General features: G+C 55.8%; 1 protein-coding gene across 6 annotated transcripts; it reads right to left on the bottom strand.

Annotated features, from left to right (window-relative positions):
- Window positions 1–412: 412 nt before the first annotated feature.
- On the bottom strand, window positions 413–27,773 carry MFNG (MFNG O-fucosylpeptide 3-beta-N-acetylglucosaminyltransferase). 6 transcript variants are annotated; one of them, XR_002160083.3, is made up of 9 exons: window positions 27,285–27,767; window positions 22,079–22,127; window positions 21,657–21,759; window positions 21,082–21,235; window positions 18,814–18,899; window positions 16,927–17,092; window positions 15,264–15,349; window positions 13,107–13,388; window positions 12,421–12,755 (listed from the first exon to the last, which is right to left on the bottom strand). XR_002160083.3 is itself a non-coding variant. In XM_045062329.1 (8 exons), exons 1-8 carry the CDS (start codon window positions 27,537–27,539, stop codon window positions 652–654), a joined length of 1,110 nt encoding a protein of 369 aa, XP_044918264.1. In that variant the 5' UTR covers window positions 27,540–27,771; the 3' UTR covers window positions 413–651. The 6 variants fall into 6 exon arrangements, 2 of the variants coding, with proteins under 2 accessions (XP_044918264.1, XP_003989290.1); XM_045062329.1 differs by lacking the exons at window positions 12,421–12,755; window positions 13,107–13,388 and adding an exon at window positions 413–862 and having other exon boundaries at window positions 27,285–27,771; XM_003989241.5 differs by having other exon boundaries at window positions 12,421–13,388.

The following is a 27,773-nucleotide window of genomic DNA, read 5'->3' on the forward strand; positions in this document are numbered from 1 at the left end:
CTCAGCTCCGCTCCTCCACGGGAGCCCCATATCCTCTCCCTGGGAGCCAAGCCCAATCAGGGTCCTCCTTCCCACTCATCCCCTTTCCCAGCACTCAAGGCCCCCCAGGAATCTTTTCACCCCCCCCCCACTTCCCCCATTAACGCCCCCTCCTAGCCCTGGGACTGTAAGAACCCAGGCATAAGAACCACGTCTGCCTTCGTCTCCCCCGCCTGCGCCACAGGGCTACGCACGGAGGTGCAGGGCCCCAACCTTCCCCTCCCCCTGCCTAGGGCTCACCCCCTCATCTCCCCCCCTTGGGGAGCCGCCAGCGGCGTGTGACAACAGAGATTAGAGCAATTAGAGAAAAGTCATCAGAGGGCAAGGCAGGAGCCACCACGACACCCAATTACCAGGGCCGGCAAGACACGGGTGAAGCACAAACTCACTCACACAGATGACAGATTGGCACAAATTCCAAAGCAAGGGAAGGGCAGGAGGGGGGGAGCCAAGTTCCATTTGAGACTCTCTTGTTTCCGTTTCAACCTGCTCTCTGCTGTTTGTGGCAGCTTTCACATCAGTGCGCCCAAGAGAGGCAGACGGGGCGGAGGTGATTTCAGTCCCATTTTATAGAAGAAGCGACTGCGGCCCAGGGGATGGGGAAGAACAGTTTCAGAGCGCGTCCAGTCCACAGGCCGGACCTTCCCGGCTGAAGGCGGGGATCAGGGTGGCCCCAGCCCCCGGGAGAGGTCCCCGATGGCTTTCCGTCCCGTTCTCTGCTCTCCTCCTCTCCCTGAAAATAATCGGCAAAGGGTTGAGGTACACGGGCATGCTGTCTGGGGCTCGCGGTGGGCTTGGCATCTGCATGGGGGGTGACCTTGCCCTGCAGCAAACGACAGAATTATTTCATCGATGGCTGCTGTCCCCAGCTGGTCACGGTTTGCCGAGCCCGGTCAATGTGCCGTGTGCTCTTCCTCCCTGGCAGGGAGCGGTGCGGGTTTTCTCAGCAACTGAGCGCGGGCGGTCCATTTTCATGCCCCCTTATTAGGCCTTTCCCAAGCCTGGCCTGGTCCCCCCATGGCAGCTCCCCCCACCCAAGCGTCTTAACCTTCCTGCCTGGCCCACCTTGCCCTGAGCCTGGCCTGGGCAAGAAGCCAGCAAGTGATGCAGGAGTGCCCCCTGGTGGTGATAGCCTGTTCCGCCCACTGGGACTCCAGCCAGGGGTCTAGCGAGCCTCACTCCCCCCACACACCTCCCCGACTGCCCGCCTGTCCGGGGCGGAGGGAAGACCGGGAATCCGTGGAAGAAGCACAAAGACCCGAGGCCTGAGGAAGTTGCGGATGGCTCCATCCCTGTTCCAGCAGCTGGCAGCACGAAGGCCCCTGGGTGGCAGGTGGGCACCAGGCACAGTCAAGAAAGAGGGCAGGAAAGATGTTCGGCACCCGCGTGGCCCATCAGAGGCGCTCGGGAGATGTGGGATGGATGAAAAAAAGAATAAGCGGATAAGTGAATAAATGAATTCGTTGTTTCCTAAAAGGTGGTGCGAATATCACTATCAGTAAGCAGGCTGATGTTTAGATAATATTGATTAACTCATTTAAAAGCAATGTACTTCTTTTTACGTGTGTTACTTATAATATATCTGGCCCATCCGATTAATTGCATCAAGTGTATTTTTAAACCAGACGCGTCGGAGCGCCTGGGTGGTCAGTCGGTTGAGCGTCCAAGCTCTGATTTCAGTTCAGGTCACGATCCTCGGGTCGCGAGATCTAACCCCGCACTGGGCTCCATGCAGCACGGAGCCTGCTTAAGATTCTCTCCCTCTCTCTCTCTCTCTCTCTCTGTCTCTCTCCCTCTACCTCTCTCCCCAGCCGTGCTCTCTCTCTGAAAAACCATAAACAAACAAACAAATATAAAACAGATGTCTTTAGGTACAAAAGGGCCAATGCAAAAAAAAAAAAAAAAGAACTTTAGGTAAAAAAACATGTGGGTATCCTCAGGACCCAGCAAAGAGGTGTTTGATTAATGCTAGTGTAATAAATTAATGAATGGAGACACGGCCAGGCAGACTGTGGATGGTCTTATAGAGCAGTATATGGGTCCCAAACTCGGCTGTATGTTGGAATCACCTGCTTTAAAAAACATCTCTGGGGGCGCCTGGGTGGCGCAGTCGGTTAAGCGTCCGACTTCAGCCAGGTCACGATCTCGCAGTCCGTGAGTTCGAGCCCCGCGTCAGGCTCTGGGCTGATGGCTCAGAGCCTGGAGCCTGTTTCCGATTCTGTGTCTCCCTCTCTCTCTGCCCCTCCCCCGTTCATGCTCTGTCTCTCTCTGTTCCAAAAATAAATAAACGTTGAAAAAAAAATTAAAAAAAAAAAAAAAGCATCTCTGGGCAGGTATGTGTCTGACGATCAGGTGGCTGAGGAGGGAGCCCGTGTGCTTGGGCACTCAGTTTGGGCACCATATTAAGGAGCAGGCTGACCTCACTGCCATTGGAGACGGTGAAACTGCCACCATCAGAGGAAGCAAGCCACATTTGGCGACCTGGGAGCCACTCGCTGGGTGAACGGTCGGCCCCAACGAACTTGACGCTATCACTCAAGGGCAGAGAAGTGAGCTTGTATTTATGTAAAGTACTTCAAATTAACACAATGTGAAAAGTTGTTGTGCATTTACTATGACTGTAACATAATGGCTAATTATTTCTCATTTATTCACCCTGCATATCATATTTTATTTAGCATGTGTCTTTACTATCTGTCAGTATTACATTAATTGCTGTTCAGAACACAGAGAATTTTCTGTCCTAAGTTTATTGACACGGTAGCTCTTCACTTCTTGAAATTTTCATTTATTGGAAGTTTCTCCCCTTAAACAGAAAACCCCCCTTATTGAAAACTGTGACTAGTTAATTATCAACGTAAGGTAGTTAATGTAGTTATAATCTGTTTATCGGTTTTAACTGGATCCTGGTTTCCTCATAACAATTTTCAGTTACTTTGTTGAGTAGAAGTTGAAGGAGCGAGTGGTTTGGGGTGGGCTTTGTAAAGAGGTGCTGTTTGCTTCCAAAGCTACACATAGTCTCGAAAGCGCAGGTTGAGTTCATATTTGATGTGTGAGTTGTTATCTTGTTAGATACTATTAATAAGAAAAAAGAGTTTCCAGTCGTGAATTTTCATGGCTAGTCCTCTGGGAAAGAATTGATAGAAATAAATTCTGTATTATTTGCAAAGATTGACATACACATTGAGATTTGAGTCTAATTTTTTATATCAGCTTAATGGTATTCAGATACCCCCTATCCTTTTTTTGAACTTTGAACGGATTTGTAAAACATAAAATGTGAATAGATTTGTCATAGCACGGGGTCAAAACTTAGTCCTGTTGATGGCAAGTTATTCGATATTAATTCCGTTTTATGAACAAATGCAATTAAGTTGCAAATCCCTTAACAGAGTGCGGTGTTGGGCCAATGTTTTAATCGGTATTAGGAAATGTCAGATTAGCATCCCCAAGGAAGAAGAAATCTTTGGCACAAGTCTGAAAACATACGTGTTAGTTTTAAAGCTGTGCCTTGCTCTCTTACATGGCTACAGGGAATATAAATCGGTACATCCTCTCTCAAGGACAATTGGAGAGTATCTATCTAAATGATAAATGCACCTTCTCTCTAATTCACCAGTCCTGCTGCTAGGAAATTATCCTCCAAAATCCTCAACACCTGAACATAATAACATGTGTACAAGATAATTCACTGTAGCAGTCATTTGCAGAGCACGTGACTGGGGACAACCTGAATATCCATCAACAGAGGGCCAGTTCATAAAAACCTGGATAGCCGTGCTTTGAAACACTACGTGGCTGTAAAAAAGAATGAAGACTCGTCAGCAACAAAAAATAACCCAATTAAAAATGGGGCAAAGGACTTGAGAAGACATTTCTCCAAAGAAGACGTACAAATGGCCAATAAACACATGAAAAGATGCTTAGCATCACTAACCGTTAGGGAAATGGAGATCAAAACCACAATGAGCTACCACCTCCCACCCATTTGGAGGACTATTAGTGAAAGAAAGAAAGAAAGAAAGAAAGAAAGAAAGAAAGAAAGAAAGAAAGAAAAAGAAAGAAGAGAGAAAGGAGAGAAAGAAAGAAAGAAAGAAGAGAGAAAGAAGAGAGAGAAAGACAGAAAAGACAAAGAAAGAAAAAAGAGACAGAAAGAAGAGAGAGAAAGAAAGAAAAAGAAAGAGAAGAGAGAGAAAGAAGAAAGAAAGAAAGAAGAGAAAGAAAGAAAGAAAGAAAGAAAGAAAAGAGAAAGAAAGAAGAGAAAGAAAAGAGAGAAAGAAAGAAAAGACAAAGAAAGAAGAGAAAGAAAAGAGAGAAAGAAAGAAAAGACAAAGAAAGAAGAGAGAGAGAAAGAAGAGAGAAAGAAAGAAAGAGGAAGGAAGGAAGGAAGGAAGGAAGGAAGGAAGGAAGGAGGAAGGAAGGAAGGAAGAAGGGAGAGAGGAAGGAAGGAGGAAGGAAGGAAGGAAGGAAGGAAGGAAGGAAGGAAGGAAGGAGGGAGAGAGGAAGGAAGGAGGAAGGAAGGAAGGAAGGAAGGAGGAAGGAAGGAAGAAGGGAGAGAAGAAGGAAGGAAGAAGGAAGGAAGGAAGGAAGGAAGAAGGGAGAGAGGAAGGAAGGAGGAAGGAAGGAAGGAAGGAGGAAGGAAGGAAGGAAGAAGGGAGAGAGGAAGGAAGGAGGAAGGAAGGAAGGAAGGAAATAACAAGTGTTGACGAAGGTGTGGAGAGAATGAAACACTTGTGAATTGCGAGTGGGAATGGAAAATTCCACAGCTACCGTGGAAACAGTATGGCAGTTCCTCCAGAAGATTAAGTGTAGAATTACCATACGATCCAGCCATTCCACCCCGAGCATATTCCCAAAAGAATTAAAGGCAGGGATGCAAACAGATATTTGGACACCTGTGTTCAAACATCACCTGTATTCACAGCAGCCAAAAGATGAAAAGAGTCCCAAGCGTCGGTGGACGGATGAATAAACAAAATGACACACACCGACAGTAGAACAGTCTGGAGCCGTAAAAGGGAAGGCGGTCTGATACACGCTGCGGCACGGATGGGCCTTGAACACATTATACTTAAACATTATGAAAAAATTGTGGTGACGGTCGCGCGACGTCGTGAACGTGATGAACGTCACTAAATCGTACATTTGAACTGGTTAACGGGCACCTGGGGGACTTCGTCAGCTGAGCCCCCGACTCTCGATTTCCACTCGGGTCCACGATCCCGCCGTCGTGGGCTCTGCTCTCTCTCTTTCCCTCTGCCCCTCTCCCCCACCCTCTCTCTAAAACAAAATGTAAAAAAAAAAAAGAAGAAGAAAATAAAACGGTTAAAAGGCCAAATTCTATGTCGCGTAGGTTTTAACACAATGTTTTCAGTTAATGATGGCATTTTTGTAAAGGGGTGCAGGGACCTAACTCCTCCTCTTCGATTAGAGGTCAGCCTTGGTTACTGGCTTCTAATGAAGTGATGTTGCCCGACTTCCTAGGCCGGGTCGTAAGAGGCAAAGCAGCATCTACCTAGCGGTCCTGTCTGGGAGCCCTGAGCCAACCTGTATGAAGCCCAGCTACGCAGTGAAGTCAGGCCAGAGAGACCTCACAGAGCTAGAGGACAAGGCCAGCAGGTGTCAGCCACGGGAGAGAGCCTTCAGATGACCCTAGCCTCAGCCCTGAGCCGCCCCGGTTGGCACCAAGTGGAGCAGAGACAAGCTGTCCCGCGAATCCTGTTCAAACTGCAGATCCGTGAGCGAAGTAAGTGCTGTCGCTGTTCTAAGCCACTAAGTGCTGGGGGTACTTTGTTATAAAGCGCTGAGTAAATGGAACGGTAAACATAGTCCTTATGTATTAAAGTTTATTCCTATTTAATTTAAAAATAATCAGATACGAATACGACAGATTTAGACTGCATAAAATGCCTCATGCCAACCAGCTGGTAAATTGGGTATTTTCTCTCTCGTGGTCTGTATGCCGCATCTATAAAGCCATTAAAGGTGCAAGGATACTTTCACCTGAATACTGAACGACGTCGGGGAAGTCGATGGGCTGCAGAGACATAGCCGACTAGGAACACACTCGGGCTGGGATCTTTACCCCAGAAGGCGAGGATATGGGTGGGAAAGACAAAGTTTGCTGGAACTACGTAGTATGAAGGGATATGTTTCCAACTCAGTAGGGCCAAACTCAAAATAAACTTGGTCAGGGCACCTGGATGGCTCAGTTGGTTGAGCGTCCGACTCTTGATTTCAGCTCAGGTCGTGATCCCAGGGTCACAAGATTGAGCCCCGTGTCGGGCTCCGTGCTAAGTGTGGAGCCTGCTTAAGATTCTCTCTCCCTCTGCCCCTTTCCCCAACTTGCTCTCTCTCTCTCTCTCTCTCTCTCTCTCTCTCTCTCATAAAATAAAACATTAAACAAAGACAAACCCAGCCAGCAGGTCCTTGAAATAAAATACAGAAGGTGGAGAAGTTATATGAGTGATGTACGTATCACACAAGGTGGGGTTTCGAGAAGATTGAGATGGAAGTTATACGGCCAAAGCAAGAGAATTTCTGATCAGGACCATTGAAGGGCAAAAGGTTTATTAGGTAAACTTAGAAGAAGTTAAAAACAAAGGGATAGTGTGTGCCCCACTCTTCCATCCCTGTGTATGTCCCTCATCACACCATCGTGTTCTGGAACTCTTGCTTGTTTGCTGACCTGTTTATTTTATCTCCCTGTATTAGTCAGGGTCCGCTAAGCACTGTAACAAGCATCCCAAACCCAAGAGCTCGACTCAACACAAGTTCATTTCTGGTTCTTCTGACAATTCAGTGCAGCCCTTTGGTGGACAGGCCCCCATGGGGAGATCCTGGGACCTGGGTTCCTCCCATCTCCATGTTCTGCCCTCCCCTAACCCATGGTCCTCCCTAGCCAGCCAGCAGTGAGAACAGAGACCTCTTGTGTGGGAGGGTGTTACAAGTAGAGGACATCCATCAGCCCAAGTCAGTCACATGGCTGCTCTCACTGCAAGGGAGGCTGGAAATGGAGTCCATCTTGGGGCCAGAAAGATAAGAAGTATCCCCTCTGCCCTACACCCCCAGTATAAGATCCTTGGATGCTAGCTCGCATCCACCTAGCTCATGGTATTTGACATCATGCCTGGCATAAATTTGGAGTCTGTCAGCAAATCAGTGGTGCTTGAGCTGTGTCATGGGCCTTGGACTGAGTGAGCACTTTCCTTGTAAATGCCCTGGGATGGGGGAGGGGGAGGGGTCATCACTCCCGTTTCTCAGATTGGGAAACTGAGGCTCTGGTAGCTAAGCAGCATGCACAAGACCACGCAGCTAGTCTGTGCCAGGGGCAGGTCTTAGACCCAGAAAGCCTCTGCTACTAGATGTCTGTCCTTTCCACTCCCCTGGCTGCCTCTCCAGTACACACACTTGCTGACTTGCTATCGGGGTTATCTTCAAGGTTATCTTCAAGGCCACTCTCCTTTCTAACAATCAATGAACCATGTTTGACAAGCTGTGGGTTCCTTGGGGTGGCAGCTACATCGTGCTCATCCCTACGTGCCCCTTGGCTATCAGCACAGCCCTTGAACACAGTAGGCACTCAAACCACAGGCTCAGGCTCCATGCTTTGCTGCTTGCACAGTATGGGGGTCATTTACATCTTATAGAAGAAATGGAGGGGATATGTATTCCATGACCCCTCTCTGCGCAGTCAGAGCTGTCTCTTGACAGCAGGACCAGCGCTTGCCCTGAAACTCACTGCTGAAGCACATATGAGGGTTGCGTGACAAGGAGGCCAAGGCCACAGGTGTCGCCTCTTCCGCATCTGGGTTAGACCATGAGCCCCCACACATACACACGTAGAACGCTCTGCCCCAGCTAGTCCCAGGAAGAATAGACGGAGGGGAACAGCGAGGTTTCTGTCCATGGTGCTGAACTCACCTCGGGTCCCATCTCGTTCTTTTAGCCCAGCGGCAACTTACAGCCTCCTGGGGAACCAGGTGAACGTACAGATTCCCGAGCCCCTTCTTTGGAGACTGGGATTCTGAGGATCTTAGATGGGGCCCTGGAATCCCATTGTACCAAGTACCCATGATTCTAATGCAGCCGTTCTGATACCGGCTAAAGTTGACTCGCTGAAATGGTCGTTGGTCCTGATGAAGTACCTGCTATGTGCCCAGCGCTGCACTAGATACTGTGAGGCACAGAAATGCGCCCAGCAGAGTCTCTGCTCTGGGAGACACTTACAAAGCATTCCGGAGGAGATGACGGAGGCAAGGATGGAAAGTACTCCCTCTGTTTTATGTGGACACTGTGGTAGGTCCATACTTCACCTTTAGCCTGCAAGGTGTGGTAAGGAGTCACCTGAAAACAGTAGTACCCATAACCATAACCAACATTTGTGTCCTTCCTTGGGGTCTCCCTAGCCCTATCTGCAAAGGCGGTGTGTGACACATTCTACTCCTTCTGATCGCCTCATGGCTCAAGACCCAGATCCACCATCACCTCGCACATCAAGTCTTCTTGACCCCTGTTGCCCTCTAGGCCCCCCAAATCCGAGTCCTTCTTCCTTGTGCTCCGCGGTCTTGTTTCCTCATTGTTACATGATGTGCCATGGTTTCAATACGTCCCACCTAGGATCTGAGCTCCCTCTCAAGGGTTAGGCTTGCACCTGATTCCCCTGTGTAACCTCTAACACAGGGATGCCTCCCCCTACTCACCTAGAGGAGGTGAGCAGTAAATTCTTATTGGATGGGTGGCTAGGAGGAGGGGTAAGTGGGTGGGGGAATGTGCCCAATGGCTGTGCTCAGGGAGAAAGCCACTGGGTTACAAAACAGCTGGAACAAGTGCTCAGAACCAAAAGAAATCAGGGTCGGCCTTGGGGAAACCAGGCAATGGGCCAAATGCCATTCAGGCAGGGCCAGCTTCCGGTCAAGGTCTGCCTCTCCTTTCTCTGGGTGTTTGGGGAGAACAGGAAGTGGAACCAGGACGGCCGTGTCTGATGAGAACAGATGTTATCTGGCCCTGAATGTGGGACATGGGGGAGGGGGAAAGGAAGGGGGAAAGAGAAGGGGGAGATCCAGAGCCAACAAATGGAACATCCACAGACCCACTTTATTTTACTTTCTATTATGAAAAGTTTCAAACACACCCCAAAGTCAAAAGAATAGCATAACGAACCCCCACGTTCCCATCACACAACTTCAAAGACCACCCCTATTTAGCCATTCTTATTCCATTCCTCCCCTCAAGCTCTTTTTAAAGAAAACTCCCTGGGCGCCTGGGTGGCTCAGTCGGTTGAGCGTCCGACTTCAGCTCAGGTCACGATCTCACGGTCCGTGAGTTCGAGCCCCTCGTCGGGCTCTGGGCTGATGGCTCAGAGTCTGGAGCCTGCTTCCGATTCTGTGTCTCCCTCTCTCTCTGCCCCTCCCCCGTTCATGCTCTGTCTCTCTCTGTCTCAAAAATAAATAAATGTTAAAAAAAATTTAAAGAAAATTCCCAACATTGTATCATTTCACACATAAATATTTCAGAATGTATCTCTTACATATTAGAACATTTCTCATTAAAAAAAATAAAAAAGAACCTCAGGGCACCTGGCTGGCTCAGTTGGAAGAGCATGGAACTCTTGATCTTGGGGTCATGAGTTCAAGCCCCACGTTGGGTGTAGAGATCACTTAAATAAACTTAAAAAAAAAAAAGAACCTCAATATCATGATCATACCTAATAAAATTAACAATTTCTTAATACCATCTACGACAAAGCCCACGTCCAAGTTTCCTCACTTTTCGCAAAAACACCTTTTTAGGGGCACCTGGATGGCTCAGTCAGTTAAACAGCCGACTTCGGCTCAGGTCATGATCTCACACACAGTCCTTGAGTTCGAGCCCCGCCTCAGGCTCTGTGCTGACAGCTCAGAGCCCGGAGCCTGCTTCGGGTTCTGTATCTCCCTCTTTCTCTGCCCCTCCCCGGCTCACTGTCTGTCTGCCTCTCTCTCAAACATAAACGTTAAAAAAAATTTTTTTTTTTAAAAACACCCTTTTAGTGTCCATTTATTTGAACCACGATCTTAACAAAGTCTATGCATTGCATTTGGTTCCTATGCCTTTTCAATCTCTTATCGTCCGTAACAGTCCTTCCTTCTGCCTTTGATGCTATCTTTACTTGAAGAAACAAAGTCCACCCTGGAGAAGAATCCCCTTTGTGGTGGGCTGAACCCTCATGGTGTCATTTAACACGTTCCACTGTCCCCCCATTTCCTGCAAACTGGTATTTAGATCCAGAAGGTTGGCTGGTGTAGGGTCAACTATTTGGGCCAGCCGACTTCCTGGGTGGTGTTGTTCCTTTCCTGTGGCATCGTTATCAGGAGCACCGAAGGTCAGATTTCCCCCCTTGGGGTGATACTAAAAATGATGGGCGTCACCAGGCTGATCACCCACCTGGGTGAAACCACCTGGGCATCCACCAGGGGAAACGAGGAGGCCACCGCGGTAACACAGGCGAGACTGACAGTGGCCCAGGCCCGGATGGCGGAGTGGAGGTGATGGCCGCTCCAGCACCCCTGCCGTCCCCTTTCACGGCCGAGAACAACCGAACTCAGGGCGGGGAGCTGTTGTTTCTTGAGCAGGCATTACTTGAGCGAGGAGCTTTCTCCGCAGCCTCTTGAAACCGCTCCGCACTCAATGTGAAAGTCACTGTGTCTATCCCACCGGTGGGGCCAGTGAATAGTGAGGTCGCCTGCCCAAGGCACAGAGCCAGAGACGGAGAGGAGAGGAGTCTCCAGAGTTGTCCCGCACTTTGCTCCAAACCTTGCTTCTGGCACCTCTAAGCCCTGGGACCTGGACCCACGGCCTTCTTCCTCTCTGGGCCTCAGTTTCCTAATCTACAAAATGGGAATGATACTTGCCCAAGACCAGTACAGGGTGGTCCAACCTTGCCCCTCTCCCCCATCCTGCCCATCCTGCCCGTGGGGCCCACGCGGGCCACCTTAGTCCAGAGTGCAGGCAGCTTTATACTCTCCCACACAAACATACAAAGGGTTAAATCCAGACACCCACCCCCTTCCTCCATCCCAATTCTGATCCTTGCTGACTCTGCTCCCCCTCCCTAGCACAGCTATTCTGGGACAATGGAGGCAGCAGATGGCCCGAGCCCTGTTCCCTCCACCGACCCCCAGGATCTGGGAACAACCCGCAAATCTGCTGCTGCTTCTAAAAGCAGGCCGGCCGGCAGCCTTCCACATACAGGGTGGAGAGGACAACAGCTGCGGAGCACATCCCTCCATCCCCCACCAGGGCTGCAGGGCCAGGGCCACCCCTACTCGGTTCACGTCCCACAAACCCAGCATTGGGTTAGCCCAGAAAGAAAGGAGGCCTCGGAAGAGCCCAAGCAGCCCGACTCTGCACTTGACCTGCTGTGTGACCACAAGCACATGGCAGTCCCTCTCTGGGCCTCAAGCTCCTCCGTGGAAACCAGGGCTGAGGCACTGAACTGGCGTTCAGTGGTTGCAAAGACCCCAGACGGAGTTGCATCAAGGGCAAGGTTCTTCAAGGGCTGGAGGGTGTGCTCCAAGGAGCCCCCAGCCCTGGCTCTGTGGCTCGAGGCCCCTCCATGCCTCAGGATCTCTCCTCTGTCTTCCCGCCTGCCCCCAGCCCAGAGCCCCATGGTGGCCCGATATCACCGGGAATGACGCGTGGGGAGAAGAGGCCTCGCATCCTTAAGCCTCCCCAACCTTTGCGCTGGCATTCCTGAAATTTCACCGTGATCTCTTTCGTTCGTTCATGCAACCTCTTTGGGACCTGCAATCCTAAGGGTGCTCGCATTGATTTATCTGCTACCGTGGCTGTCAAACTGTCCCTTTATCTGACACCAGAGGCTGACTCCCTCAGCTGGGTCTCCTCTCTGCCTCTCCCAATTCTCTGGCTACCCCCAACCCAGGCTCTGAGGGCAGAGAGGAGCAGCCCCCGGCACACCAGCACCTCATGGCACACACGTGTCCTTCTGCGCAGACCTGTGTAGAGAGGGGACGTGCCGCACACACACCCTCGCACGCCCACGCACACCCTCACACGCCCCGGCTGACGGTGACCCAAGCACACACTAGTAACGGTCACTGTTCACTGTTCACTGAGCCCTTTCTTCCCCACCCCCGGCTCTGTGCATTTCACGCAGATATCAATCCACGAAGAAGGTATTCCTTTTCTTATCTATAAAATGGGCAAACAGGCCAGAGAGACCAAGTGGGCTCCTCAAGGTCACGCAGCCGGCAAGGGCAGAGCAGAGACATGTAGCTCAGGGCCCAAACCAACACCACCATCCCCACTGTGACAGGCAGAGCAAAGACCCCACCCCAGCCAGGAACACAGTGGCTGCAGATCTAACAGGAAACTAGACCAAGAGAGGTTTAAACAAATAAGGGTTTAATTTTCTTACAGAACCAGATGCCAAAAGGGACAAGCGCGCATGATTGTCATGGCCTTTCCTTCGTGATAACGAGGCAGCCACTCCGGATCTAGACATCGCACCCACATTCACAGCAGGAAGAGGGGATACGGGCCTGGTCTTCCCCAGAAGCCTCTCCAGAAGCCTCCCTATTGGCTTCGTTTAGTTCATACTAATAGACTGAGCAAGGGAGGCTGGGAAAAATGACCAAAAAGACCATCACGGCCGGCGGGGGTCCATCATGAGCCAGGATCTGGGTCTGGGCAGGCTGATTCTCCAGACAAAATGGGATCTGTTAGCAAGGGGTGGGAGCAAGGAGCTGGAGACTGGTCGGCAACACCCGTATCTGCCACACACCCTGGATTCTGCCACTATTCCACCTGGGTCCCCTCCGTGGCTGGGAATCCAGCCGAGGGAGCCGGGAGTAGGCCGGCCCAGTGCTTGGCCCCAGGGGGAACGACAGAAACCAGAGCTGGGGGTGGAAGGCCAGACCCCACCAGGGGCCCAGGTAATTCTCTAGAGGGTTAGGACCCCTGAGCCCCAGCCCAGCTCAAGGGCGCCCCTCCCCCCCCCCCCGTGCTTATTCAATCCAGCCACTCAAGACCCACAGAAGCCCAGTCCCTGGGGCCTCTCTGGCCCTCACCTGGTGCACCTGTTCCCCGGGCTGTCCAATCCACTTCCCGGGGGCCTAGCATGCCTTCACTGCCAGCCACCATCCAACCCTGGGCTGGCCCACCGCTCAGAGGCCATGCCAGGGACTGTCCACCAAAGGGCACTTGCCACAGGTCCCCAGGGCTGCCTGGGGAGGCGAAGGATAACCAGAGGCCTCAGCCCAATCTTTGCCCAGCAGTTCAGGGTTCATCTGGCCACCAGCTGTGGGCACCAAGGAGTATCTGGGTAGAGGAGACAGTGGAGGGAACGAAACCTGCGGAGAGACCAGAAATGGGCAAGATGGTCACCCTGACCCCCAGGCTCAGTCCATGGGCTCCTGGGGGGGGGGGGGTACACGTCTCAGAGATGGTTTGGAGAGGAACTTCTCCATCACAGCACTATTAAAATTTAGGGCCAGATAATTCTTTGTTGTGGGGCGGTCTATGCATGGTAGGATGTTTTGCAGCACCCCTGGGCTCTACCCGCTAGAAGCCAGTAGAATCCCCCTGACTCATAACAATCAAAACTGTCTCCTTGGAGGGGCGCCTGGGTGTCTCGGTCGGTTGAGCGTCCGACTTCGGCTCAGGTCATGATCTCGCGGTCTGTGGGTTTGAGCCCCACATCAGGCTCTGCGTTGACAGCTCAGAGCCTGGAACCTACTTCGGATTCCGTGTCTCCCTCTCTCTCTCTGCCCCTCCCCCGTTCTCTCTCTCTCTCTGTGTCTCTCTCAAAAATAAATAAACATTGAAAACAATTTTTTTTTAATGTCTCCTTGGGGCGCCTGGGTGGCTCAGACGGTTAAGCGTCCGACTACAGCTCAGGTCATGCTCTCAAGACTCGTGAGTTCAAGCCCCGCATCAGGCTCCATGCTGATGAGCCAGCTCAGAGCCTGGAACCTACTTCGACTCCGTGTCTCCCTCTCTCTCTCTGCCCCTCCCCTGCTCATGCTTGCTCTCTCTCTCTCTCTCTCTCTCAAAAATAAATAAACATTAAAAAAATGTTTTTTGTAATGTCTCCAGACATTGCCAGATGTCCCGGGGGGACGGCCCCTACTGAAAACCAACCGTTTAGAGAGACTTCAAGGGCCAGAGATGCCATGAGGAGACCCCAGCCGAGGCTAGACTATCCGATCACATGTACCTGAGCCCGCAGTCAGCTCCCGCTCTTTTAGGCAGGAACCTTTGGATTCTAGAACCTTCAGGCTTAGAGAGAACTGAACATCCATTCTCAAACCTCTTGATAGCATAGCCACAGCACGTACACCCTCACTGATGAGGAGCCCACCCCCATTAGAAGGCAGCTGCTCCCTTCATCTTAGAAATCTGAATTTTTTCCCTATGTTGAGCCAAACTCTGCCTCTTTGTAATGGCCAACTTGTTCGATGCAGCCCTGGCCCCAGGGCCCTTGAACGGTTGTGAGCCCTCTGCTCCACGCAGACCGCTCTGCACGAGTTCAGAGCCAGGCAGCCTGGTTCCCCCAGGGGTTCCATTTCAGGTCAAGCCAAAGTCCAGACCGAGCCTGCAAGGCCTTGGGGAGTCCTCTGCCCCATCTCCAACCAACCACATTGGGCAACTCTCTCCCCTTTCTTCTGCGTGTCAGCCACACCGGCTTCCTTGAGCAGGCCCGCGCTCCCAGCACATCGAGTCACAGGCTGTGCTCTCACAGGCCTAATGTTCCCGTGGCCTGTTTGAGAGCAGAACCGGAAGGTGCCTCGGGGGCATTTTAGCCCTCTTTCCGACCATCTACCCACTGAAGAGAACCACGGAAGAGTATCAAGGAAACAGAGAGCCTACGAAAGCTCAAATAAAAATTCCCCATCGGGGCCTGAAGTTCTTCCCTTAGAGCATCTCCTCTGCTCAGCGAAGACATTTCAGTCTTCCGGGGGCTCCTGAAGAATCCCAGAGGATCAGGACGGGGAGAGCCCTTCAGATCCACAACACGCTGCCTCCCTGTGTTACAAATGGGGAGACCGGGGCCCAGAGAAAGCAAGGTATTTGCCCAAGGTCACACAGCAATCCTGGGGCAGAGCGGGGACTGAAATGCATTCCCCCGGCTCCCGGTTCTCTGCTCTCAGCTGCCAGGGCCCTCCTTCCCTTCGGGCTCTCAGCTCCCTCTCTTCCAATCCCACACTTTGGGCCCCCGGACTCACCTGGAAGGGTCCTCCTCAGGGGAGAAGGGGCCTTCTAGCTTAATGACATTGAGCTTCCCCTCAAAGACGCCATAGCTGAGGGTGACCTGGGCAGAGAAAAGCGGGGCAGGAAGTTCAAGTTGGCCGGGTGTCCCTCAGGGGACCCCACCAGGGGGCAGTGTTTGCGCAGAAGCAGGGAAGGCACATAAGACATCGTGAGGGGCCCGCAGAGCCTGCCTCTGTACCTGAAACCCCACCCTTAGCCCTGAGAGCTTCGCGGAGGAGCCCACCCCACTCCACAAGGCTCTTCGAGCTTGTAGGGCACGGCCACGCCCGGACTCCATTTGGGTGCCCAACAGCCCACCCTACCTGTGCGGCTGGAATGAGTCCCTTGCCTACAGACTAGGAAACTGAGTCGCGAAAAGGGAAGTGAGTTCCAGCAAATTCCATGCCTGGACAGAGGTTTCCTGAGACTCACGGCGGGGCCATGGCCCTCCCTCTCCTCCAGGAGTTTCAGGTCACTCTACTCGCAGTGAGGACATGAGATGATGCCCCTTGTGGAGGGACAGCAGAGCGCAGCGGTTAAAGACTGTAGGCTTAGGGGCCATCCAGGCAGGGCTCAAATCCCCTTCATGCCCCGTGCCATGGTTAGTTCAGCTCTCTGGCCTCAGTTTCCCTACCTACAGAATGGGAATGTCAGTGAACATTCCTCATGTGAACGTTGTAAGGAACCAGAGAGTACAGCAGATAAAGCCACCGGCCTGGTGCCTGGCACAGTGAGGATTCTGGAAATCCCAACCGTTAGGGTACCTGGTTTCGGTTGTCCCAAATCTGTCCCCCTCTTCCTGGCTTCAGGCCCTGCAGTCCCATTGGGACCGACCCTGCCGGCAGAATCAACACTAAGTCTTGGCCCTGGTAGGAGACAGGTGTGACCCAAGCAGGCCTTCCAACCGACGAGCACCAGCCCCGGGACTGGGCGGAAGGGGGAGCTGTCCTCTGGCGGGTGCGGTGGAACCCTGGGGCTGCCACCCCGCCAGCATGAGGGGCGAGCCTGCCTGAGGGTGAGCCCAGTGTCGGGAAGACAGGTGACAGCGGGCACAGCGTGAGCAGGCAGACTCAGCCCCGCCTGGCAAGCCAGCCCGCGGCTTCTCGGGGACGCGAGCCCATAAGCGTACTTGTTTGTTTGACCAGCCTGGGTTGCGTTTCTGTCCTCTGCCACCAAAGGACTCTGACTCGAGCTGTTGGGCGGAGGACCCCAGGGGCTTTCCCGGCCACGTCTGGGTGAGAAAGAAAGCAGGGGGCTGCGGGCAGGCAACCTCTGATGAAGGGGGGACGACCAACAGGCAACGTTGCAAAGGGCAGGCCTGGCCCCTTCGGAGCGATGCGGGAGGACGGAAGTTTGGAGAAGGGGCGGAGGGACAAGGGGGAGCGGGCAGCGGGGGGAGCGGTCTGAAGCTGAAGGCAAGCTGCTTCTGCTCCGTGCAGGTCCTTCCAGCTGGCATTCAAGGACCAGATCAAAGAACTTGGAGCGTCACAAACGTTAACCCTTGAGGGTTGGAGGTGGGCAGGCCTGAGTCGCTGTGTGCCCTTCTGAGGGTCCTTTGCCACCGTGGGCCTCGGTTTCCCCATCAGTAGGGGACAGCCCCACCCGCACCCTTCCCCCACTGCCCCGAGGCCGGCTCACCTGCTCTGGGAGCTGGGCGGCCCCCAGCAGCTGCAGGGTCTCCAGGTGCGAGTGGAAGAGGGGGCTGGGCTGCAGGTGGCCACCCAGCTTGCACTCGACAATGTAGCCCACGGTGCAGTCGTCGGGCAGCCGGATGAGCGCGGCTGTTTCCACGAAGCGGGAGCCACTGAGAGACAGAGCCGTGCTGTGGCCACCGGCCCGGGCCCTCGGCACCTAGAGCTCTCCCTGCCTCCCAGAAGGCCCTCCCTCCACCGGGGCCATCTGCCTCCTGTGCACTGGGTGACCTTGGGCAAGCCACCAACCTGGGGAGCCTCAGTGTCCTCTTCTGTGAAATGGGCGTGATAACGGCCCTGCCCTCACTGGGCCATTGTGCAGATTAAGAGGAAGAGTGGTGAGAAGCAGCCCCTTCTAAATGTATCCCTTCTTTTCTTTATATGCATTCACTCATTCATTCATTCTTTGTTGAGCTTAAGGATCTAGCTGGTGCCACGTGCCATGCCAGGGCTGCGGATACAGAGATGAGAAAGAAATGCTTGCTGCCCTCTTCTGAAGGGAGACGGGGGGACAGGTCGTTTCAGACTAAGACTGGCACTAAGAGGGAAGCATGAGGCCTGGGAGACACCGGGAGGGTAAGGTGGGCTTCCCAGAGGAGGTGGCAGTTTATCTCACTCTGACAGTGGCAGTCTTTAAACGGAGTCGCACAGGGTATTCTGGAGTCAGCCAGATGTCGAGGAGGGGAGGAGCAGTGTCCCAGGTTAAGGGCACCACCTGACTGCATACCCCACGAGCTCCCCTGGGGGGCCGGGCTGCCCCACTGCACAGGGGGCCCAGTGGGTGCAGAAGGCCAGCCTTCCCTCCCCATCCCAGCCCGTGCCCGAGGGTTGCACCTGCCCGGAGGGGGTACCTTTCCCAATTCACACAAATACCCCGTAAAGGTGGGCAGAAGCCCAGATGGGGGCACCAGGCACAGGGATGACCCCTGGTCACGAGTACATATCTGCCGTCGGCATGCCCGAGGACAGCATTACCACCTCTAACTGGGACCTGAGTTCCCCCCACCCCACCCCCGCACTTGGAGGACCCCTCTGACCCTGCCCATCCAGATCAGAGCAGGCCAGGGTTGTGCAGACCTTGGAGCCAGAGCCAGCAGCTGAGTGACCTTGGACTAGTCACTTATTCGGCCTCTCAGAGCCTCAGTCTCCTCAGCTGTGGAAAGGAGGCTAACACACCTTCCTCCCAGGGGCTGTGATTACTCTTGGGGAAGCACAGGCCTGGCTCAGAGCCTCTCTCAGCAGCCTCTCCAAGCAGACCTCGAGAGGCCAGGCCTTTGCCGCTTGCTCTCCAGAAAACCAGTACTCCCACCCCACTCTGGGGGCCCCTAGGGCTATCCCAGTCCAAACACCACCTCTTCCAGGAAGCCCTCCTCCCGTCTCCAGGCAGAAGGCCCTACATCTTCCTTCCTCTGAATCCCCCTAAACTTGGCCTTCACCTCCCCTGTGACGTTTACCCGGAAGAAGAGGGCTGCACGTGGGACTTAATACTTGCCTGGCTCAGACCAGGTGCCGACCCAAACATTTCCCCATTTAGCCCCCACAACAGCCCTTAGCTATTATATTATTAGGTTTTAACAGAAGGGGGCACGGAGGCTCCCAGAGATGACACAACTCGCCTGTGAGTGGCACAGTGCCCTAGGCAGTGTATCCCTGAGGGCAGGAAGGCAGGTGGCTTGCTCACCACTAACTGTGTAACTCTGTGACACAGCATGAATGCCAGAAAGTTCCTCAGGGGCTCGCTCCCGAGCCCTTCCTGCTGCGAAGGCCGCCCGCACCAGGCCCTTCCCTCCCTCTGCCCCCTCCCCCACCCACCCCACCTTGGGGCTTTGCTTACCTGGCCCACGGGGCCATCTTCAAAGCCAGTTTGCGGTTGATGCAAAAGCCAGCGCCCCCAGTGGCAAACCAGAACTGTACCAGCCTCTGGGGGGAGAGGTAGGGGAGGGCCAAGGTTCAGGGTGAGCCTGGGGGGTGGGGGCAACGGCCAGACCACCCCTCACCCCCAACCAGCATGGCTCCAGGCTTGGGAGCGATAGTCCCAACACCACGATCACCCGCCAGGGGCACTGGCCTCGCCACTTACAGCTCCTGGGAGGGAGAAAGCTTTTCTGCACGAGGAGAGAAGGGGGCCTCCCGTGGAGGAAAGAGAGAAGGACAGACGGGCCCGCGAGCCCCCGAGGCCAGCAAACCCCCTGACATCGCCATCTCAGGAATCATGAGTGTACCTTTGGGGTGTAAACCACTCTCTGCCCCCCCTCCTCCGTGGGGGTTTGTGAAGCAAACACCATACCCTCTCGGCTACACCCGCTCGTGACTAACAAGTTCCCTGAGGTTACCCTCTCCCGAGTACACAGTTGGTGCTTAATTGATGCATGCGGCATTGGGTGGGGGTTATCCCTCTTGATGCAGCAGTGAGAACCCTGGGCAGGAAGTCGGGAAGCCTGCGTCTGGGGCCTCGGCCTCCTCCACCGCACAGCCACAGCCGTGTAACCTTGAGAAAGTCACTGCTCCCCTCTGGATCACAGATTTGTCACCTGTGAGTGCATCTGCCCCGGTTGTGAAACCCAAGGGTTCTCCTGGCCCTGTGTCCTCCTCCTGACCACCTCAATGAGCTACTTCTGGAAATGCCGCCCTCTTAGATAAAGCAGGGTAAACAGGTTCTTAAGGACCTGGCACACAGTAGGTGTCCAATTGATGCTTGTTTAGTGAACTGTGGGCTCAGGGCTTCTGCTCCCAGATAATTAAAGTAACAACAACAATTAAAGTAAAGTATACGTGCCTTAACCCTGCGCGCGGATATATGGGGTCCTGTGCTGCAGATGAGCTGACGAGGTACAGAGAAGTGAGGTGCAGAGAACCGAGGTCCCAGAGCTGGGACTGAGCCCAAGCCGGAGCTCTTGCCCGATTCCGCTGCCCTCCCCCCCCACAACCCAGAGGGTACCCCAGAATCCGAACAGGCTGGGACACTTTGGGGCGGAGTCTAGGGAATCCCACCTAGGAGTCTGTGCAAGAAGAATATTCGTGCACATCCTGGAGTCGGGGCCTGGGCGGGCCGAGCAGCACTGAACCTGCTCAGGAAGCATGAGGCTCAGAGAGGAAGGCCGAGCTGGCTTGGGTACCGATCGCTAACACTTACTAGTGTCATCACATGTCGGGTCCCATCCCAAGCACTTGGATAGGTGACCTCGCTAAATTGTTTCTTATCCTGCTCACAACCGCCCTGTCAGGTGGGCACGCTGATCGCCCATTTCACCGGTGAGGAAACTGAGGCACAGAAAGGCGGGATGACTTCAGCGAAGGTCACGAAACCAGGAGGCGGCACAGGTGGCCCGTGAACCCAGGGAGTCGGGCTCCAGAGCAGAGTTCTCAACCCCTCCATCCAAGCGTGTGGTGGTGCGGGGGCCTCCTGGGGCACCCCTCGGCTCACCTGGAGCCGACTCTCACACACACACACACCCCCAGGGCCCGGGAGGATTTAATTAGGGCTCAGAGGCCCCATTAGCCGCTGATAATTAAGGTTTTGTGTTTCCTGCTCTTGGTTTCCCTGATGAAGCAGATGGTGAGCCGGGGAGGCAGAGAGCCCTACAGCCTGGGGCTCCTGCTCCACACACTGCCTCCAGGGAGGGGGACCCCCTCACTAGCCTTTTCCCTGGGGCCAAGGGAGCCCCCTAGGGGCCTGGCGGGGCCTGGGGACCCGGAGAGAACCATGCTACGCACTTCTACTAAAAAAATGCGTCCCTATTTATCTGAAAGTCAAATGCAACTTTCATCCTGGTTCGGGGCTTGGTTTTTTTCCCTAAATCTGACAGCCCTCGTTAGTGCCCATCTAGGTCTGGAGCTGAAGCTGGGGACCCCGTTGGGCCAGGTGTCACCTCTTTAGTCTGTAGACAGGAGGGGTGCGTAGGGGAGGGGCTCAGGGGCTGCGGGCAGCGCAATCGACCAGCTGGCCCAGCGGCGCTGGGCACTTGAACGGCTGATATACAACTACATGACGATACCAGGGGCTCCGAGCCCTGCCCCTGCCTGCCCCATCCCCCCGCCCCCCGCCCTGGCCACAGCCCACACCTGCGGCCTCCACTGCACAAGGAGGAAGAGAGGGACCCACCGTGCGGTTGTGCGGCCTGGGCTCCGAAGCGCGGATAGGCCGGTTCAGGCTGGGCCGGCCTAGGTAGACGTCGCGGGTCTGTGGGAAGGTTTTTAGCAGCTTCAGCAGTGCCCTTGGGTTCACATAGTTGTCGTCATCCACGTGGCAGAACCACCTGTGGGGATCCAAGGGGGGGATGCTAAGCTTGGAGGAGGGTTCCCAAGGGCTGCTGGCCGACCAGGCTCCCCTTGAGCCCCCCGCCCATAATAAGTCAACAAAATCAGGGAGAGTAGCTGACATTTAAGGCACACGGTCTGAGCCAGACAGCATCTCATGTGAGCTCCCGAGAAAAGTGTCCCCACTTAACGCGTGGGGACCAAGACTCAGCAAGGTTAAGACACTTGCCCAAGATCCCACAGCCGGTAAATGGCACGACTTGAACCCAGACAGTCTGCCCAGAGACAGACCCCAGGAGGCCCTTACGTGATGAGATTCACAAGACCCAGCCAAACTTCACTTTCTTGACACAAAACCCTATTCAGGAACCAGCCTGAGGCACAGGCCACACCTGTCCCCAGAGACCCAGGCACACTCACCTCAGCCCGCTGGCCAAGAAGGTGTCGAACTCAGCAGCCATCTTGCAGGACAGGGCGGGGTGGCTGTGCTCAGCGGAGCAGTTGGTGACCACGAGGTGGGACCCTGGAGGAGTGGGGATGAGTCAGAGGACCCTGCCCAGGTCCTTCCCACAGCCCCGCACACCGTGAGAATACAGAGCAAGACCTCAGACAGCCTGGAGCATTCTCATTCTACACACGGGGAAACTGAGGCCCGGGAGAGCTGACCCTCCCCAAACCCATACCTGTCTCCAGCAAAGAAGCCTGCCCCTCATCCTGGGCAAAGGGGGATCCCTACATGCCAAGGGTGGGCAGCCCTGTTTCCTGAGGGCCCCGGGCCAGGGGACAGCCACCCCACCTTTCCCTGGTAACAGCTGAGGGGCCCCCACCCCACCCAGAATTACCCAGTCTCTCCTGGAGGCCTTCATCTGGGCTGTCGGTGAAGACAAAGGTCTAAGAAGGAGAAAGGGGAGTCAGGACTAGAGTCAGCCAAGGGCAGGCCCCGGGGGTCGCTCACAGCCAAGCCCCTGCTAAAACACCTGTCCACACCTCTGTCCTCCATCAGTGACAGACGCACCCCCTCCCACCATCACACGCGCCTTTAAGACAACATGACTTTCTCGGCTACGCCCCCCCCCCCCAACACACACAACCCAGCTGTCAAAGCCACACGACTTCATGGTGCACACCAGCACCCACGGGGACCCTACCGGAGTCACACCGTCTTCTATCTCACACACATGCACACACTGCAGTCCCACGTGGCCCCTCCCTAACCACACGTACACAACCCTAGATGCTTTGACCGGAGACAGACCCACGCACGGGGACACCGCACTGCTTGGGGAGACAGTCACGGCTTCCAGAGCCACGGAAGCTCTCTGGGCGGGCACAGGGCCCTTGCGCAGCTCGGAAATTTTACATCGTGATCCAGTCCAGCTCTCTCCCAGACTGGAGAGGCGCCCCACCAGCAGCTTGCATGCTCCTGGTCCCTGAGGACCTCACTTAACCTCAAGACAGGTGTCGTGATCTGTCTCCCTCGCAGATGGCGAAACTGAGGCTAAGTGACAGACTAAGGTTGGACAGTTGGCGACTGCTGAGCTGGGATTCGAGCCCACAGGCCTCGGACCTCTCCTCCCCACCTCCCAGGCAGGTAGAAGCCGCTCAACCCCCAAAGAAACTGAACACAAACCGAATGAGCTGCAGAGACAAACCCTCCACGGGCAGCTGATGGCAAGACAGAGACCGGCGGCCGGGGACCGGTCTGACCCCCATTCCACACCGAGCAGAGCACGAGCGCCTCTCCCCGCTCCAGCAGGTCCCCTCACCCGCCCAGCACAGCGAGGGCCTCCTCTGATGCTTAGGTGGCCCTGCCCAGGGTCCTGACAACTTGGAACTCTTTCCAAGTGAGGACCAAGGAGAAAGCATCTCACCCGTTTAAAGGGCCTCGACTCCCCCATCTGTCACTCTGGCCACGCTAGCCCTGCCCTCCCTCCAGACTTCGGGCCTCTGACCGCAACGCCCCTCCCCGCTCAGCCACAAACACCTCCCTGCTTTCCAGGAACCAGCCCTTCAGATCAGATCAGCGCCTGCTTTGAGCCTCAGTTTACCCAGCCGGAAAATGGGGAGTAGCGGTAGCTGTGAGGGCAAAGTGAGATAGCGTGAGAAAGAACGAGAAAGAGTTGGCAGTGAAGCCAGGCTCAGCTTCTTATTTCGGGGGGGAACTGAGGCACAGGAGGCCAGAAGCCAGGGGTTGGGCACAGGAAGGGGCAGGAGGGAACCAGTCCTATCTCCCCAAGACCCATGGCCCTTGTTCTGAGCCACTATTATCTTACAATGGATTATTGCAAGACCTTCAGATCTCTTTTCCTGTCAGGACCAAAACCAGCTAATACCCCCTACCCACCACCCTACCTGGTACCTTCTGTGGCTCCCTACTGCCCCTGGGACAAAGGCCAGCGTCCTAAGTGCGGCCATGAGGGGCCACCCAGTCCCTGTGCCTGATGCAGCCTATCTCATCACTTCCTGCCCCACCTCTTCTCTTAAATTCAAAGGCCTTTCAGTTCCCCAAATGTGCCACATACACGCACACCCTTCTGAGCCTTTGCATATACTGTGCCCTCTTCTTGCCTGACACCCCTCCCATGTGCCCCTCAGCCTCCTGTCCCTCCTTATGGTAACAGCAGCCCCTCGGCTATGGAAATCTACCCTTTGGTCTCTCCCTCCAGACAGTGACACGCTGAAGGGCACGGGCCTGGTCTGATTCACGCCCCCCGTCCCGGCACTGGCTCACCTCCGGGAGGCCTGGGTGGCATCCACCTTCTGAGCCCCTCTCCCTCGGGTCTGTCCCCCACCTTTTCAGATTTAGCTGACACTGTAGGTCCCTGGATATCCTCGCAGAAAGTGTCGGTGCTGGTCCCCTTCTCTATCCCATCCGCTGCCTCGGGGATGCTATCGAGCCTCTTGGCTTTAAACGCCATCAAGAAACCATGAAATCCCACCTCATCCAAGACCTCTGCGGGGGGTGGGGGGGGGCTAGCAGGTGCCTCACACTCAGTGCCAGAACCCCCCCCCCCGCCCACCTGTGTTCCTCTGGGCCCTCCCCATCTGGCTGGGACCCAGCACCTCGGGGTCACCATGCCTCCTCTCTTTCCTTCACACCCCACATCCAGCCGTGTCAGCAAATTCTGCTCACCCAACCTACAAATTACCCAGGATGCGACCTCTCCTCACCAGCCTCCACGGCCACCCAGCGGCCCAGCCCACTCCTGCCTGCTTGGCTGCAGTCACCTTTCCCCTGGTCTCCCTGCTCGGTCCTGCCCCCACCGGGAGCCTGTTTTCCACACAGCCCCCAGAGAGCCAGTAAAATAAATCAGGCTTTTCTTGCCCTGATCCTTGGCAAACTTTCCACCAGATAGTGGAACTCTCTCGAGTTGGGAGCATGGGCCAAATGGGTCAGGGATGTTTGCCGATGGATGAATAAGCCGGAATCGGTGGGGGGAGGGGGAGGGAGAGGGTCCCGCAGCAGGGCCGGGGGGCTGGGCGGGGCGCATGAGGCCCGTGTTCCCGTCCCTGGGAACCCGGAGATTGGCACAGAGCAGTGGGCAGAGTTTCCTCTGGGCCAAGGGTTGCATTTAATTTGTTTAAGGAGGAGACTCTGACAATGGTTAAAACCTCACAGGAAGACAAAAGGACAGTCAGCCTGCTGGGGTCAGGGGAGGGGGCGGCTGGGGGCCATCTGCTGCAGGGGAGGGGAGATGTGGGGCCCACAGCGCTCCCCCCACCCCCACCCCCCGCCCTCGAGGAGACTGTGGGGAAGGGAAAGGCTCCCCGTGGATCACAAAAAAGGGCCTCCCCCAGCCCACCCCCTCTCCCCGGGACAAAGGCCGCACGCGAGCTGCCACAAAGGCCCACCTGCCACCCGGCCGCCCTTAACCAGCTGGGGCGGGCGCCCAGCCCTGGAGAGTTAACCAGCTCAGGCCTGCTCCTGCCGGCAGAGCTGAGAGAGGCTCCGAGACCCTCCTGGTCCTGTGCAGACGGGGAAACTGAGGCCTGAGAGGGAGAGAGCCCTGGCCAAGATCACAGAGACGGATAAGCCAAAGGGCTCAAAGGGTGGAGACAAAGAGGACCCAGAGGCAGTGGGATGGCAGGGTGTCCCCCGGTCTCCCTTCCTCTTCCTCAATTTGAGCATCCTGCCTTTTCTCAACTCTGCCTCAAAGGACGAGGTTTCTAGCCTCTGCCCCTCGTGCTGGGGACGGAAGGTGGGAGTGTGCAACTGAGTGAACTCATCTCCTACCTCTGTTTAACTGTGCTCAGCTTCCCGGCCTATAAAACAGGACCCTCAGTGACTGCCCCTCGGGGGCTGTTGTGAGGGTTAAACGGAGTGAGGCATGTGCGGCCCCTTGGCTGCCGAGCTACCCGGCAGGTACTCCCTCTGGCTGCCTAGTTGGCATCTGGGATTGAGCTCGAGGCAGGGAGTGGGCAGCTGCTTCCTCTCTTTGCAGACCTGGTCCTGCCAGGGCCAGCCACCCAGGCTGGGCACCCAAGGACCCTCTCCTGGGGCCCAGTGACCAGGCAGCTCTGAGATCCCGGGTCTCAACCGAGAAGGAAGGGTCCCAACCGGGAGGTGGGACCAGGGCTCTGCGCCCCCAGGCCTTCAGGGTGCTGCGGACAAGCACTTCCTCCCTCTGGCCTCAGTTTCCTCATCCGGGGCAAGGGCACCACCATGGCGATCAAGACAAGGCAGGAAAGGGCCTCAGACCACGTGAGGCACGCTCCCGGGTACACACAGACACAGCACCATAAACAGGAAGGTCTGCGGGGAGGGCCAGGCTCAGCGGCTTCCGCAGGAGGAACCAGACTCTCCCCAAGAGGAGAAGCTGTGTGTGGGGGCGCCCCAGGGAAGAACCTGGGTGCTGGGGTCCCAGCGGAGAAAGGCTTAAATAGGGTGCCAGGACATCACGGCCAGGAAGTCAGGGGTGGGGGTGCCCTCTCCCCAGAAGGCCCTGGGCTCTTGCAGACATCACCTTCCCGGCTCTTCAGTGTCCCGGGAGCCCCCAACCCCCTCCCAAGGCTCAGTCACTTCCTCCCACTGAGCCAGCCGCCCGCCGTAGGGACAGTGTGTGTGTGTGTGTGTGTGTGTGTGTGTGTGTGTGTGTGTAAACGCGCCCCTCCACCTCTCCCAAAGATGGTTCCCCAACAACCCCAAATCACTGACCTTGCTTGGGGAGGGCACCGGGTCTGGGGAGGGCAAGAGCCAGAAGGGACTCAGCTTGTGCCCGGAAAGACATAAGCCACATGCCCCCGTCACACACACACACACACACACACACACACACACACACACACAAGATCCCACAGCTGGCCCCCACTCTGACCTCTCCCCCACGGCAGCCTCCACCACCACCCCCACAGCACACCTCCCTCCCTCCCTCCCTCCCTCCCTCCCTCCCTCAGAAACTGCCCCACAGGAAAGGAGCACAGATGAGGGCCCACTGCCCTGGACACACCCTGGGCAGCAGAGACAAGGGGACAGGGGTCGTCGGCAATTCTGAAAGGATGCCCCCCGCCCCTCTCCCTCCCAAACAGGCCCCACCTAGACCTTCCCGTGTCCTCGGCAGCTCAGCCCCTGTCCTCCACTCTCCCAGCCAGGGCGGTAGGACAGCACCCGGGGCCTGGACTGGGTGCAGCCTGGCCTGGGCACATGTCAGAAGTCAGGACTCTCAGAGGCCTCTACCCCAGCCGCCCAACACCCCACCCCCACCCCGCCCCCGCATTGTCCCCATCGCGGGTCTGAGCCAAGGTGGGCAGGAGCAAAGCCGGTGCTAGAACAGCCAGGGAACAGAGGGACACCCCCCACCCCGCCCCAGGAGGGACTGAGGAGTGGGCATGAGGACCACCTGGTTCCAGAGCCAGTGAGGGGCACAGGCAGGGGCCGCAGGAGCCCTTGATCCTGGGAGGAAGGAGGAGCCGGGAGTGGAGTCCAGACAGGGCAGGTGGGCAGGCGGCTTCTCCCTAGAGGCTGCCGGGGACCCCAGCCCAATGGAAAGGCTTCCACGAGTCCCTCAGGTCAGGGGCCACTCTGGGGGCCTACAGTTGCCCACTTGTCACCTGTTCCCTGGTCCTGGAGACCCACGTGTCCAGCAGCAGCTCCAGGCGCGAGTGGTGGAAGGCTCGGGTCGTCTTGACCGTGATGAAGACATCGCGCAACTGCAGCTCAGGGGACAGAGGGCTTGGCGGGCCCAGCGCGGGGGCCTCCCGCGCGCCGTCGGGGGACAGGCTCGAGTGGTACCGCAGGGAGAGGAGCCCCGTGCACAGAAGGGTGAGGAAGGCTCCCGCCAGGCCCCGGAGGAGGCGGCACTGCATTGGCCCCGGGACCCCAGACGGCTCAGCCCCCAAATCCCAACCGGACAGCGAGGGGAGGCTGGTTAGGCTGGGGCGCCGGCAAAGGCCAAAGTCTGGTGGGCCCCAGGGGCAGGCGAGGAGGGCCGAGGTGGGGGCTGGTGCTCTGGGCCGGGACGCGGAGCCATGGCAGCGCCACCGCCCGCGGCCACTCCACCTGCTCCCGCCGCGCTCCCGCCCCGGCGCTGGGGCCAGGCC

The sequence above is a fragment of the Felis catus genome, chromosome B4 (assembly GCF_018350175.1).
Source record: "Felis catus isolate Fca126 chromosome B4, F.catus_Fca126_mat1.0, whole genome shotgun sequence".
NCBI lineage: Eukaryota > Metazoa > Chordata > Mammalia > Carnivora > Felidae > Felis > Felis catus.